The sequence below is a fragment of the Mixophyes fleayi genome, chromosome 3 (assembly GCF_038048845.1).
Source record: "Mixophyes fleayi isolate aMixFle1 chromosome 3, aMixFle1.hap1, whole genome shotgun sequence".
NCBI classification, from domain to species: Eukaryota; Metazoa; Chordata; class Amphibia; order Anura; family Limnodynastidae; genus Mixophyes; species Mixophyes fleayi.
Genome location: NC_134404.1, coordinates 82,953,047 through 82,966,179, shown reverse-complemented (window position 1 = coordinate 82,966,179; position 13,133 = coordinate 82,953,047). Strand labels below are relative to the sequence as shown.

Genomic DNA, 13,133 nt, shown 5'->3' with positions numbered 1-13,133 from the left:
CTCTTCTCTGGATCCTATGTTCTCTATAAAACACAATCTATTTACATTACATTTCTCTTTGTGAAAATGTGTCTAATCCTCCGACCTCACACATAAAGTGGAGCACTCCCACAGTAGACCTCATCCTAGATTGTGTCCCCAGTAAAACACTTTGGGGCATATTCAATTAGCTTTTAAAATCGCGGTAACGCGCCGGAACAGCCGCGAAACATAATACACGTTACCGCAATAACGTGGATTTTCGTTCGCAGCCCATAGGGTTGCGTACGAAAATCCGCGTTAATGCGGTACCGTAATACCGGCAAGAACGCGCACTTTTCGCGGCAACGCGCGTTACCGCGAATCGGAAAGCTAATTGAATATGCCCCTTTGTGTGGCCTTCCAGTTTGGCTGGAGATGAGAATGTTGGAAAAAGTAAAAACATCTCTTCAAAGTCCATCCTATGACCACTTTGAATCACTCGTTCATTCATTTCAACTTTTTTTTTTATTTAAAAAACTGCTAATTTTTTGGAACAGTCCTTATTACAAGTATCAGTTTTGTGTGATTTATTGTTTTTACTACATTGGTAAAAATGTGCCTAGAATTTTATTTGATATATATGCTACATTTTTCTCCCCCGCATATACCGCTAACTTGGTCTGCGAATCCATGTGCTGCCTCATACCAAAATTGACACGCAATGTAATTTGCTATGAAGGCCCACACTATTGTACTTTCATATATTTGATAAAACTGACAGTTTGTTTCACTGTATGCTGTGCATGTAATACCAATGTCAATGTGACACTATTTAAAAGATTGAAATAAAACTCAATGAACACCAAAAGTTTAAAAGATTTATCATCTAGAAAGACTAAAAACAAAAAACAATTTGAGAAATGTTGTAAATAAGAGTCACATTTCCTATTGTTAGAAACCCATAGCATTCAAATTGGGTATGGAATTACTCTTATCACTACCCTTTTAATATATGAAAAAAATATGCACAGATGACAGTTGGAAATCTTCTTCAAGACATCTCTGACATCGCCCCGAGATACACTCCTGCACATCTCCTCCCCTCTGAATACAACCTCTCACTATTGGCTCGAAGACTTCTCCTGCGCTGCCCTCACCTATGGAACTCCCTTCATTGCCAGTCTATCCCCCAATCTTCAATCTTTTAAGCGTTCTCTCAAAACCCACCTTTTGACATTGGCCTATCCCACCCTCCCCCGTGACTACGGCCTCTGCACCCTCTTTCTCCCACATCCTACTAGCTCCTATTGTTTTGTCTTTTCCCACCCTCTATAGTACAAGCTCTCAGGAGCAGGGCCCTCTCTTCCTTCTGTCTCATGTCCGCTATCTTATTTGTTCCTGTCCAGTGTCATATTCTTTTTTATGTCTAAGCTGCACTTATATGCGTTTAGTGTACTCTTGCATACTTGTACTGTCTTATGCTTATGTTTTATGCTGTTTGTCTAGCGCTTTGGAATATGCAGTTCCTTATAAATATACAATGATGATGATGACTGTGAAATTGCAGTTAGAATACAGGAGTGTAAGGGACACTTGTACTGCAGTTGTAAACACGATGCCTCTCTCTAAACTGTACCTTTCTCTCAGTAATTTAAGCCTTACATTTTCCTTCCTCTGTACATTTCTAGTCTTGTAGAGTTGGACATAAGTAGAAAAAAGTTATGTCTCAGTCTGCTCTCAGAATGCAATGTATATCCCCCTTATGTGTCTCTATACTTAGGTGAGGAAGGGTAGGCATATTGTAGTAAGGGCATTTTAATGCTCCTTTCTTACTATGCTGAGCAGGAAGTTGCCGTAGGTATGCCTCCAAGAGGCGCATAAGATCTGCTGTATCCATACTAATGATCATTATAGACACTTTGCATATTATTCCAAGTCACACCTATTTTAAGTTACCTCTGGTTTGCAGTGCAAAGTAAAGTACAAGCCACAATTTACACTTCTGTTGTAAATGTAAATTGCATCCAACTCTACATGACCCCCTTCAATGTACAATGTACACTGTATGTATACTGATGGTTACTCAGGACAGGCAGAGCACTGCTAAATGTGACATTTCTTCTTTCTCCTTTGTGCCTCCATTTCTGCACCTGTGATCTCTTTTTGTGTAATATTAAATTGAGTGGAAAATTATCAGTAAAACAATATAAATCCATATTGATTTATTGAGTGATTTTAAGCCAAATAGAAAAGCTTGTCTATGGCTTTGCATCAGTGATTAGGAGCTGCACACTAAGGGCCTGAGTTAGGAGCAAAGCAAAGAAAATGACCAAATTTGCACCTTAGCAAAACCATGTTGCATTAGAGTGGGGGGTAAATTTATAATGTGGGAACAGATTTATAGTTGGGATACGGCATGTCATAGATCAACTTTAATTTCAGTATAAAAATAAAGCTATCTAGTATTTGTGTGCTGCATGAAAAAAACAGCCAGTATATTCCTTGCGTGCAAAAAATAAATCAGTTTGTACCCCTTTCAATGTAACATGGTTTGTCCAGGTGCACATTTGCTCCTTGTTTTGGCTTTGCTCCTAATTCAGAATCAGGCCCTAACTCCACATGGAATAGGATCTTAGACAGCAACTAATGGCTAATTAAGGCACTCTGTAAGCCCACAAATTTATATGAGCAGGTCGCCCATCAGAAAGAACCTCGACTATGTGTCTAATGTACATAACATACAGCTGCAACTGCAAGAGATGTACTGTGTCCCGGGTAATCTCTTTATAGAAAAATCTCCTTTACTTCCATGCACACTTTCCACTCTGCCACGTAATTACTAATTAGTTGGGGTGCAACTATTAGGAGTTCCTTCAAGCTTAATGGGCAAAATAATTGTCACTCTTTATTGTAATAGATAAAGCTGCTTTGATCCCTTATACTATCATATACTACCATATACCATATACTGTTAAGCGATGACATAATCTGCCAGAGGACATCCACTATCACCATTCCTTGTTCTCTAAAATCACAAAAAATTCATGGATTTTATCATTGCAAATGTTGCACCAGTTTATTCCTTAATTTCTTAGATTAATTTAGCTAGCTACAAAATAATTAATTAATAAGAAATTAATAAAATAGCTATGTTAGGCATTCTGCCATATAAAAGAAAAAGCCATAACAAAAAAACTAAAAATAATTAGACATCACTAAAAGAGTCCAATCGCTAACTTAATGAAAAAATATAAAGTACTACACACCCATGTCTGTGAGATAAAACATGTAATTTTATAACATTTAAACATATAACAATAAGACATTTAACCATAAAATACTGCACTGTTGTTTATATAAACCAAAATTCCAGCATAAACTCTAAAAGCAACTAGCTTTGATATGGTTCAAGGTACGTTTCGTTCCATATATGCATCCATGAGTAAATTTCTGGTTTCTATTGAACATATGTCACACGGAGGCTGTTTGCACACAATGTGATATTGTTATTTACTTTATTAAATAACATGTCTTATCTCAGACATGGGTTTGTAGTACTTTATATTTTCTCATTATGTTAGTTATTGAAATCTTTTAGCACTGTCTAATTATTTTTAGGTTTTTTGGTTGTGCATTTGTGTAGAGTGCAGCCTCTACTGTTGACAGTTGTTTGCCAAAGCTACAAAACATGTTTATACAATTGTTTAATATTATTAGTTTTACCTATTATCAATGCTAATAGGGAATTGGTGATTTGTATTAGTATCAATCAGAAACCTATACCTGTTATGCTGTGTGAACATGTAAATATTCTGAACTACCAAATCTAAAAGATTACTTTTCCACTGCCCCATTTAATATGGGCATCAAATTTATTGTATTGAACATTGTTGCTCATACTTTTGGTAAGCTGGGACTTGTCAGAGCTTACAGACAACATGACTTTCATTAAGAAAATATATATATATGGTTTATGATCAGCTACAGCAACAGCACCACCATCAAACAAGGCCAAAGAAAACCAGTGCACTTTTTTTGCCAAACTTAAAAAATGAGAAAAGTTGTAGCATATCTTCATTTTTCCAGGAACATGAGGGAAAGATGCAAAACTTTTTAGAATCTGGGCTAGATTTACTAAACTGCGGGTTTGAAAAAGTGGAGATGTTGCCTATAGCAACCAATCAGATTCTAGCTGTCATTTATTTAGTGCATTCTACAAAATGACAGCTAGAATCTGATTGGTTGCTATAGGCAACATCTCCACTTTTTCAAACCGCCGTATAGTAAATATACCCCAGGGGCTCATGTAGATTCGGAGGTAAACTGCGTTTTCAGTGTACAACATGCTTTCTTATTTCTGCACATGCCCACAAAACACTAGTTATGTTTGCAGCCATATGTAGACTGAGACGCATCATGTGCTTATAGCCACTTGCTGCCACTTACAAGTAAAGAGGCCGTAACAGGGGAAGATAGTAGCAAATGTGACCTACGTAGTATGAGACTCAGACGCAGATGCATCTGTCAGGAGACGGGAAACTTGCGGGTGATCAATCACTGATGTAAGTTACCAATTGATAGTGATGACCATCAGCTTAGCTGCGTCCAGCTCTGCAAGCCTGTGTAAGATGCGATTTTTTGTTTGCAATACAATTTCTGTCTTTGTTTTAGATGGAGATTGCAGATTGTTAGATAGATAGATAGATAGATAGATAGATAGATAGATAGATAGATAGATAGATAGATAGATGTTATGGAATTATGAGAAAAAATGAATTTGTCATATCGTTCGGTGTCTATCTTAAAGTGTATGGTTTTCTTAAAAATGTATTTGCAATTATATGACAGCTCATGACTTGCTGTATTCCTTCTCTATACAAGTGAGGGGATAGAGAAAGTGCTTGCTCCTTTTGTTAAAGCTAGTTAATCTTGTCAGTTAAATACTTCTTGAGTTACTAGTGACCTTAAAACCTTTCTATGGACCATGCTAAGTAACTTTGTAATCACAGTCCAGCTCCCTGTGGACAGATGACTGAGCAGGGAAATCCAAATTACCACTCTAGGCAGTTTCAAAGAGGGGACATTTGCAAAGCAGCCAATCTCCCTGTGTTGAAGAGGTTCACAGGGCAGAGAGGGATTAAACTTGCACTCTATCAAACCATTCTACACCTGTTCTGTAAATAGGAGTTTCACTTAACAACATGTGCACAGTGCATGTCAGACTGTTGCAGATAGAAGACATTCTGTTGGAAGATATTACGCTGCTGATGTGGCTGCTCACACTTATTTTTGTCCCTACAAGATAAATAAATAATCTTGTAGAAATAGTACATAACACAAATTCAATACAATGGTACATAATAGTAATGGTGATAATACAAATAGTAAATAATACAATGTATTGCAATTGACATATAATCTATCCTACTGTATAAAAATTGTATAAATAAATAAAATAAAATATTTGCCTGAACCAAGTAAATTAACTAAGTGCAAACTCACAGTACAATTTTATGACACACAGTAATATGAATTAATTCACAATATTTGGAAATATTATTGCTGAATTTCAATTATTATCTCATTTTTTGTATTCCCTTAAAATAAACTGAGCATGTTCTTCTGTATCATTTCTGATTAAATGGAAGCATTGTAGTTATTTATCATAAGCACAGTGTGGTTTACTGACATCAAATATTGTATTATTATTATTATTATTATTATTATTATTATTATTATTATTATTATTATCTGTGAGTTTGTTTTACTCATAATTTCATTTTATTGAACAGCACGTTTATAATCAGGAGTAGCTGTATACATGGAGTAAATCTTGTTTCTGTATTTGCCACCATAAAGATGATCTTTCGCCAGGGTAGTGAGTGGCTTTTCAGCTAACTGGATGCCTGGACTTCACAAATCGCTGACAAAGAACCTTTAACGTTTCATCAACGTTGTTAGGACAACAAGGAAGAATGTCTCAGATAATAATTCCCACTTCAAAGATTTCCCAGCTCAAAAGAACCCGGACCATCCTTTTTATTCATCCACATGAACTGGCACTAAAGGGAGTGAACTGTTTGGATTTTTTCGTCGTGTTTATTTTTCTCCTATTCATAGAGGTACTTGGATAAAATAAACAACAAGACAATTACTTGGACATCGCCTTTATCCTATTCTCTGTCACAGGCTACTGCGGCAAAGCTGGCAGAGATAGGGTTAAATGGATCCAGGTCCATTACTAACCTTAAGACATGGTCCAAGCTATAAGAGAATGCTATCAATGTGAATTAATGTAGACCTGTATAGGTTATCGTCCGTAGAAATTGTTATTGAAAGGAAAACGCACAAGGCAGTCACTCCCACCCAATTAGACGGTTTGTCAGTGTATATTGGTATTTGCGTTTGTTTTGCATATCTGTGTTTCAGTTTTTAGCGTTTAGTGATGTTGATTTTGGCTATTGTGCGGTTGTCTGTGCACTATTTAGTTTTCTCTTATAGTGAATATATATATATATATATATATATATATATATATATATATATATATATATATATATATATATATATATATATATATCTCCTAGCTTGGGAGGATATTTGTATATATCATAGGCTCGCATAGGGTTGGGAAGGTGGGAAGGTATATAATATAGAGAGAGATCTGTTGTATTAAGCTGGCATGAAACCAAAGGTCAGCCCAAATGTATCTTAATAGACTGTGTCTCAAATGGAGTGTGCCTCCTTTGAAGCCAGCTCGCTATTGCTGGGTTATTACCATAGAGACCTTAACGTGGCATGCTGATGCACCGTAAAACTCACACTTTCAACCCCAAAACCAGACTCTTTGAACAACCCGAACTTGATTAGGCCTTTCTTCCATTCTTTTCGTTAAAAACCATTTCCTTGCCTTTTGAAATTTGGCCATCAAATCAAAATGAATTCTCTGATCACTGAAGAAAGCAGAAAGAAAAGTTTCCTGACGCCTCAATTCAGGCGGCGCCTTTTATTCCCAGCATTATAACCCATTTTTATTAGGATCTGGAACAAGTGCACGTTCGCGTGTTTTTTTTGTTTACTGGAAATTAAATGAAAATGATTTAGATGGAGTCATAGAAAAATATATACGTGTACACACAAGAGAAAGACGCCTTTAGACGTAAATATTATGTCCTTAATGAAAGGAGTGCAGAGACTCCAGACTTAGTCTTTCAGGAATTAAGTATGACTTGCCTACTGCCATAGAAATACTAACTTACCATGAAGATTCACCGTTGAGAAGAATACGTCTTTGTAGAAAGGGGCTTTGATGTCTAAAGCATAATATTCAAGCTTTCAGCTGTGGCTGTCTAGATTACCTTGAGAGCAACAGGGCAGACATCTGTAACAAGGAAATGAAAAATTAAAGGTGATTAGCCTATAGAAGCAAACAGTTTGAGAAATTCACATCCAACGACAAGAATGGGAAGCAAATCTTATCACTCATATGCAAAGTGCTCTGCAGATGCTCAGCATATATTTTCTATCCATGAAAAACTCACAGCCACCATTTTGAGAAGAGAAATGGGAAAGTCTGGTTGATCTCTGAACAGTTTGTATCAGATTCCATCCAATCTGATTATACTGATTCATCTCTCATTGTCACTTTGCTATAGTAATGGACCATGCTGTACCTAGACATTAGGCTATGCAGCACTGGTGCATTTACAACCACCAACTTTTATTTACTAGTGAACAATTACAATACCCATCAGAGCTAGTGAATGTCACCATTAGCAAATGTAACTTGTAAAATCAGGGAAACACCAGTTCTACTTTTCATGGTACAAAAACAAATGTTTATTTTGCAGAACATGATGTATGCTCTATCGACACTTCACAAACATGTTTAATAATTATGTCTGTACAATAACAATATTTTAACAACACTGTGAACAGCATTGGCTCTTAAAAAAAACCAAAAACAAAACAAAGTGACAATTTTAATAAAATTATTACACATTTTATAGTGTAGTTCAAACTTCATGTGGTTAAACCTGGTCCCTGTACATCAAACAAAATATATACACACCAACATAGACCACATGATCATTCGGAATATAGATTTGACCGACCATGACATCTAATAAAATATTTTATTGATATTTTAAACAAACCGGTAACAAAAAGGAACGACTTTATAAAAGCACTAGCACTGCAGCTATCAAAGTGTTAAGGATTACATCGTGAAGGTATGTGTATGATAATTTATAGAATGCATCGTCTAAAAATCCTTAACAAAACACTTTGGTTCATTGGGAAAGGTCGTCCTGACAGGCGAACCGTAATCGTAGATCAGAAAGAGTTTGTAAAGTTTCTGCTTGTGCTTTTCTGGTCAAATACAGGAAATACAGAAGATCTCTAGGATTCCTAGTCCCATATTAAACACACATTCACACACATACCACACACAATGTTTTTTTTTACATTTGTGATCACATCCCATCAGCCTTGATATTAGTTACATTAGTCCTCTCCCTTATCCAGAATAGGGACAAACACGATCGCTCTCTCCAGTCTTTATAAAATACAGTACTTTTTGACACAGTAAACCAAAGAAAACGCTTTAGAAAAGTTGCATTGGGTTTTGAGCAGTTCTAGTAATTTGGCCTAGCCTCGCAGTTGTTGTAGGAAGCCTTTCGGTGCTCAGGTGAAGGAGTGTGGCTAGGTGGGGTGGGTATGCCACTTGCCCCTGAGCTTTGGCACACATACCATTCACTCAGGTTAGCTTGGGAAGATGAAAGAGGTTCTGAGTGAGAAGAGGCGGCTGCAGGGTCCTGTCCTGAATCGGATGATGGAGACACGAGAGAGGGTATTGAAGATTCATAGCCTGAGCTGGGAGGTGGAGATTTGCAATGCACTTTCATGTGTTTTCTCAATGAGCTGGGGTGTGTGTAGGACTTGTCACAGCCTCTCACTTTACAGTTATACGGTTTGTCGCTGGTGTGGACATGTGAGTGCTTCTTTCTATCACTGCTGTTGGCAAACCGTCTGTCACAGCCTTCAAACTCACATTTAAATGGTTTTTCACCTGGAAGAGAAAATCAGGACAAGATGAACTACAAGACCATTAAATCATATAACAATTATCTCTAGAAATTAAACTCAACACAACCTTTCTAACAAGATACATTTGCTTTGCGTGTCCCATTTCATTAGATTAATGGTTAAATTCAAAAGACACTTTGTTTTTTCCTTTATAATTATTGTGCTGTTTAGTTTGCACCTTCTGTATTCAGTTGTGTTACTGATTATATAAATTGCATAGATGCTACAAACATAGAGAAATGATAATACTGGCGCAGTATTAGCGATTATAGACAGTCTCTGTAGGTCGCCGTTGAGAACATTTTGAAGGGATAAAGCGCTATGTAATAAAATATGACAATAATTTCAACCGTGACACTATGTAAGTCGGTCAGTGCTACAAATCCTATCACTGAACAGAGTGCATAAAATAACCATAATATTCCTTTAATAATAACCATATATATGTACAGTAAACTAGAATCTCTATGTACAAATGTTCTATAGAACACAAGCAAATAAAATAAACCATGGATTAGGCATTGACACTTCTATATTGTAATTTTGTTATTGCCTTCTGCGGTTATAAAGACTAAATACTTGTGTTTGCTCTGAGAGCGTGGGACGACATTAAATACGCCACAAGCTAATAATATTTGGAAACAGTTCCAGAGAGCAGTAAACACGGAAGAGAGGAATGGTAAAGAAGGATTAAAATCCTTATAGGGACCAACAGGTTCCCGTTACTCAGTCTACAATGCACCTGGCCTTATTTTGTGACATGTTACAGACAGAATCATTATGCACACAATTCTGCATGGATCAACTGTCATGTTATCTATTCACATCGCATAATCATGTTCTATAGCCAATCTAATTTAATTTCATGAAAAAAGTGCATTAGACGTACACAAGTCATTATATCACACATACATGAACAGATGTCAGGCATTGCGTTACTTTTGTTTACGTGATCTGGGAGTAGCTTTCACTTCAGTTTTTTCCCCTGTTAATATATCAAATTAATGCCAGCAATGTTTATTATGTGGAATTTACATTTTGAGAAGTTGCCATTTCCCACACACCAGTAGTGTCTGCTGAAATATCTCCATCTTATCGCACAACGCTAATACCTACGGTCTAAACAGACTTATATGTTAAACACTAAACTGATCTCCATCTGTTGTGCTTAAATACCAGTCAAGCGCAGTATAAAATAATATCCAAGCACTAACTTAGGAATCTCATGGGAAAAGTGTCCATGTTCAGCGTGAGATTGTAAAGTGTATTTTAATATCTTTCAACGGTGTCTTCTCATAACAATGTCTATTCGTTACTGAGTGTACTACTGACACTATGTTTACAAATAATAAGCACATAGCTTGTCCTGAGATGGAGCAAATATTTACATTATTTATACAATTATATATTTAGTCAATGGAATTTAAACCTATAGACCTACCGGAAACCATATATATGTTTTCATATATTATTATTTATGTTATATTTATGGAAACGCATGAACTAGATCACTTGAACTTCTGTATTTCATTATAGAGACAAAAGCCATTAATATTTTAGCCTTCAACCACCTTCACTCTCCATCGTTCTCAGTGGAAGGGTGCATTGTCTCTTCATGCAAAATCTACAGCTAATTAAATCTCAGTTCAGTTTATTTTCTTTGTATTTCCTAACAACTTTGGATGCTCAGAGGAGCTGATCATAGTAAAGGCCCTGCAGGATTATTCCCAATATAATCCATCACTAGAGATATAACATTTAGAATATGTGAGTAATAAAAGAATCATTCTATGCCCTGAATGCTTTTACGTAGATTTCACTTTGAGCCTCATCATTTTCTGCATCACAAGCTCCAGAGTAGGAGATCTGGAGGAGTAGAGACTGTTTGTTTACTTAGGAGACAGCCTGTCATCAAAGACAATATGTTCTCCAAGAAACATAGCACCTGTTCACAACTACCAGCAAAACTGCGAATTTGTCATTTATTGTAAATGGAATAGATAGCAAAGCAACCACATACTACTAGAAAACATGGTGAGAAATGCACTGGGCCTTTGAAATAGATAGAAACACATGTGTATTTGTGAAATTGTTGTTGTGATGAATGGGACAATTAAAATACAGTTCAATTCTCAACTTGTTTTTAAGAACAAAAAATAACAATTGTGCACCACATAACCACATTAAAAAGTCACCATATTTTTGCATCTGCTATAATAAATATATATATATATATATATATATATATATATATATATATATATATATATATATATATATATATATATTCTACACTCATTCTATTCAGTAGTGTGTCACTAAATAAAAATGATTCACTAAATATCGTGTTTGATTCAAAGGAGGGGAGAATAAATGGTCAGATTGAATTATACCTAAATATGTTCAAGTCATACAGTCATGGTAATCCATGTTTAATAGTTTATCGTGACCATAAAATCCCATTTGTGCTGCCCGTACAAACTGTGTAGTATTTGTTCATAAATATTAATTAGACTGAATGAAAGTTTACAACCACGTGTACAAATCTATTTACCCTTCTTCTAGCATGATTCATTTATAATCCCCAGAGCTTTAAATCAATCAGATCTCAAAATGAAAGCGGTCATAAAATATCTCTGGGGATTATAATCAATTTATTTATATGGCCACTTAATATAAGAGGTTGTACCAAGCAATACAATGTAGTACTAAGTGACAAGTAGAAATAAAAAAATATAAAAAATATTAAATAATAAAACACATAAGATGAAAATAGTAGCATAGAAAGTATAAATACTGACCTGTGTGAGTTCTCTTGTGGATTTTAAGGTTTTCTGACCTGGCAAAGACTTTCCCACAGCCAGGAAAAGGGCATGGAAAGGGTTTTTCACCTGTGTGGACTCTGATGTGGTTAACAAGTTTGTATTTGGCTTTGAAAGGCTTCCCTTCTCTTGCACACTCTTCCCAGAAACATATATGACTGGATTGCTCCGGTCCCCCAACGTGCTCCACGGTGACATGTGTGACCAGCTCATGCATGGTGGTGAAAGTTTTGGAGCAAAGTTTTTTTGGAAGCTGATCCTCCTCTAACCACTTGCAGATGAGCTCCTGCTTGATAGCCTGTCTCATGTAACGGAAGAAGGCACCAGGTCCGTGATGAGGAGCTATGTTCATATTCAGGTTCATACCACTGTAGCCGTGCAGAGATGCAGAAGAAAAGGGATCTGTCCTGGACACTGGTTGAGTGAAATGATCAGACCTGCCGTACATATCTCCAGGTAGCCCCAATCGTATCTGTCCGTTTAGAGGCTGGCCACCTGGGGTTGCATGGGAATGCTGCTCATGATGAGGTCCAGAGAAGTAAGGGTGGTTTCCATGTTCCGTGTGGTGGCCATGCTGCCCGGGGTAGCTACCTGTTGTTGAAACAAACATTCCATGGTGAGATGCTGCAGCAGAGTGTTGTTCACTCAGACCTGGCATCACTTGAACTGTCAGATCTCTGCCTATTAAAAAGTCCCTACCTGCAGAAATAGACTGAGCTGCGTGGGGGAGAGTTGTGTAGGATACCGTTGCTGAGTGAGTCGGGACAAATGCTCCTGTTTGACTGGAGGCAGCATCAGCATGGCCTGCCATATGATGGTGGTGAAGGTGATGGTGGTGAGGGTTATGGGCAGGGCTGAGTTTGAGGGCCGCTGGATGATGCCCCATGTGTTCTGGACGGAATGCAGGACTTGGCCCTAGGCGAGAATCAGCAGCATACTCCCCAGGGTGCCTATGAGCCATTGAGTGGGAATGACCCACGTACCCCGGGAAGCCTGTCATAGTCTGAGGGGGGTGATGATGATGAGGATGGTGATGATGATGAGCCCCTGCCAAGTCTACTATTCTCAGCGCCGTGTTCCGTTTGGAATATGCAGGGTCCATCACTGTGTTCCCCAAAGCATCCACACTCATTGCAGTTACAATCACCTGGCTGTGGGAAAAGAATAAAATAAAAACTTTTTTTCCCAAAAGTTTTTCAAGTTTTTTTTTTCTTTTATGTCTAAGTGGAATCCCCTACGCTTGAGAAGCAGCAGCAGGAAGCA

General features: G+C 37.1%; 1 protein-coding gene across 1 annotated transcript; it reads right to left on the bottom strand.

The window, feature by feature from the left end:
* Positions 1-7,814: 7,814 nt before the first annotated feature.
* On the bottom strand, positions 7,815-13,133 carry LOC142143774 (zinc finger protein ZIC 4-like). Its single transcript, XM_075201906.1, has 2 exons — positions 11,850-13,133; positions 7,815-9,031 (listed from the first exon to the last, which is right to left on the bottom strand). Exons 1-2 carry the CDS (start codon positions 13,000-13,002, stop codon positions 8,598-8,600), a joined length of 1,587 nt encoding a protein of 528 aa, XP_075058007.1. The 5' UTR covers positions 13,003-13,133; the 3' UTR covers positions 7,815-8,597.

Bases quoted from the DNA above. Each gene is read 5' to 3' on its own strand.
- LOC142143774 (XM_075201906.1), bottom strand. From the start codon at position 13,002: ATGAGTGTGGATGCTTTGGGGAACACAGTGATGGACCCTGCATATTCC. The intron at 9,032-11,849 runs GTCAGTATTTAT...TTTCTCTTCCAG, and splicing joins CCACAAGAGAACTCACACAG to GTGAAAAACCATTTAAATGT.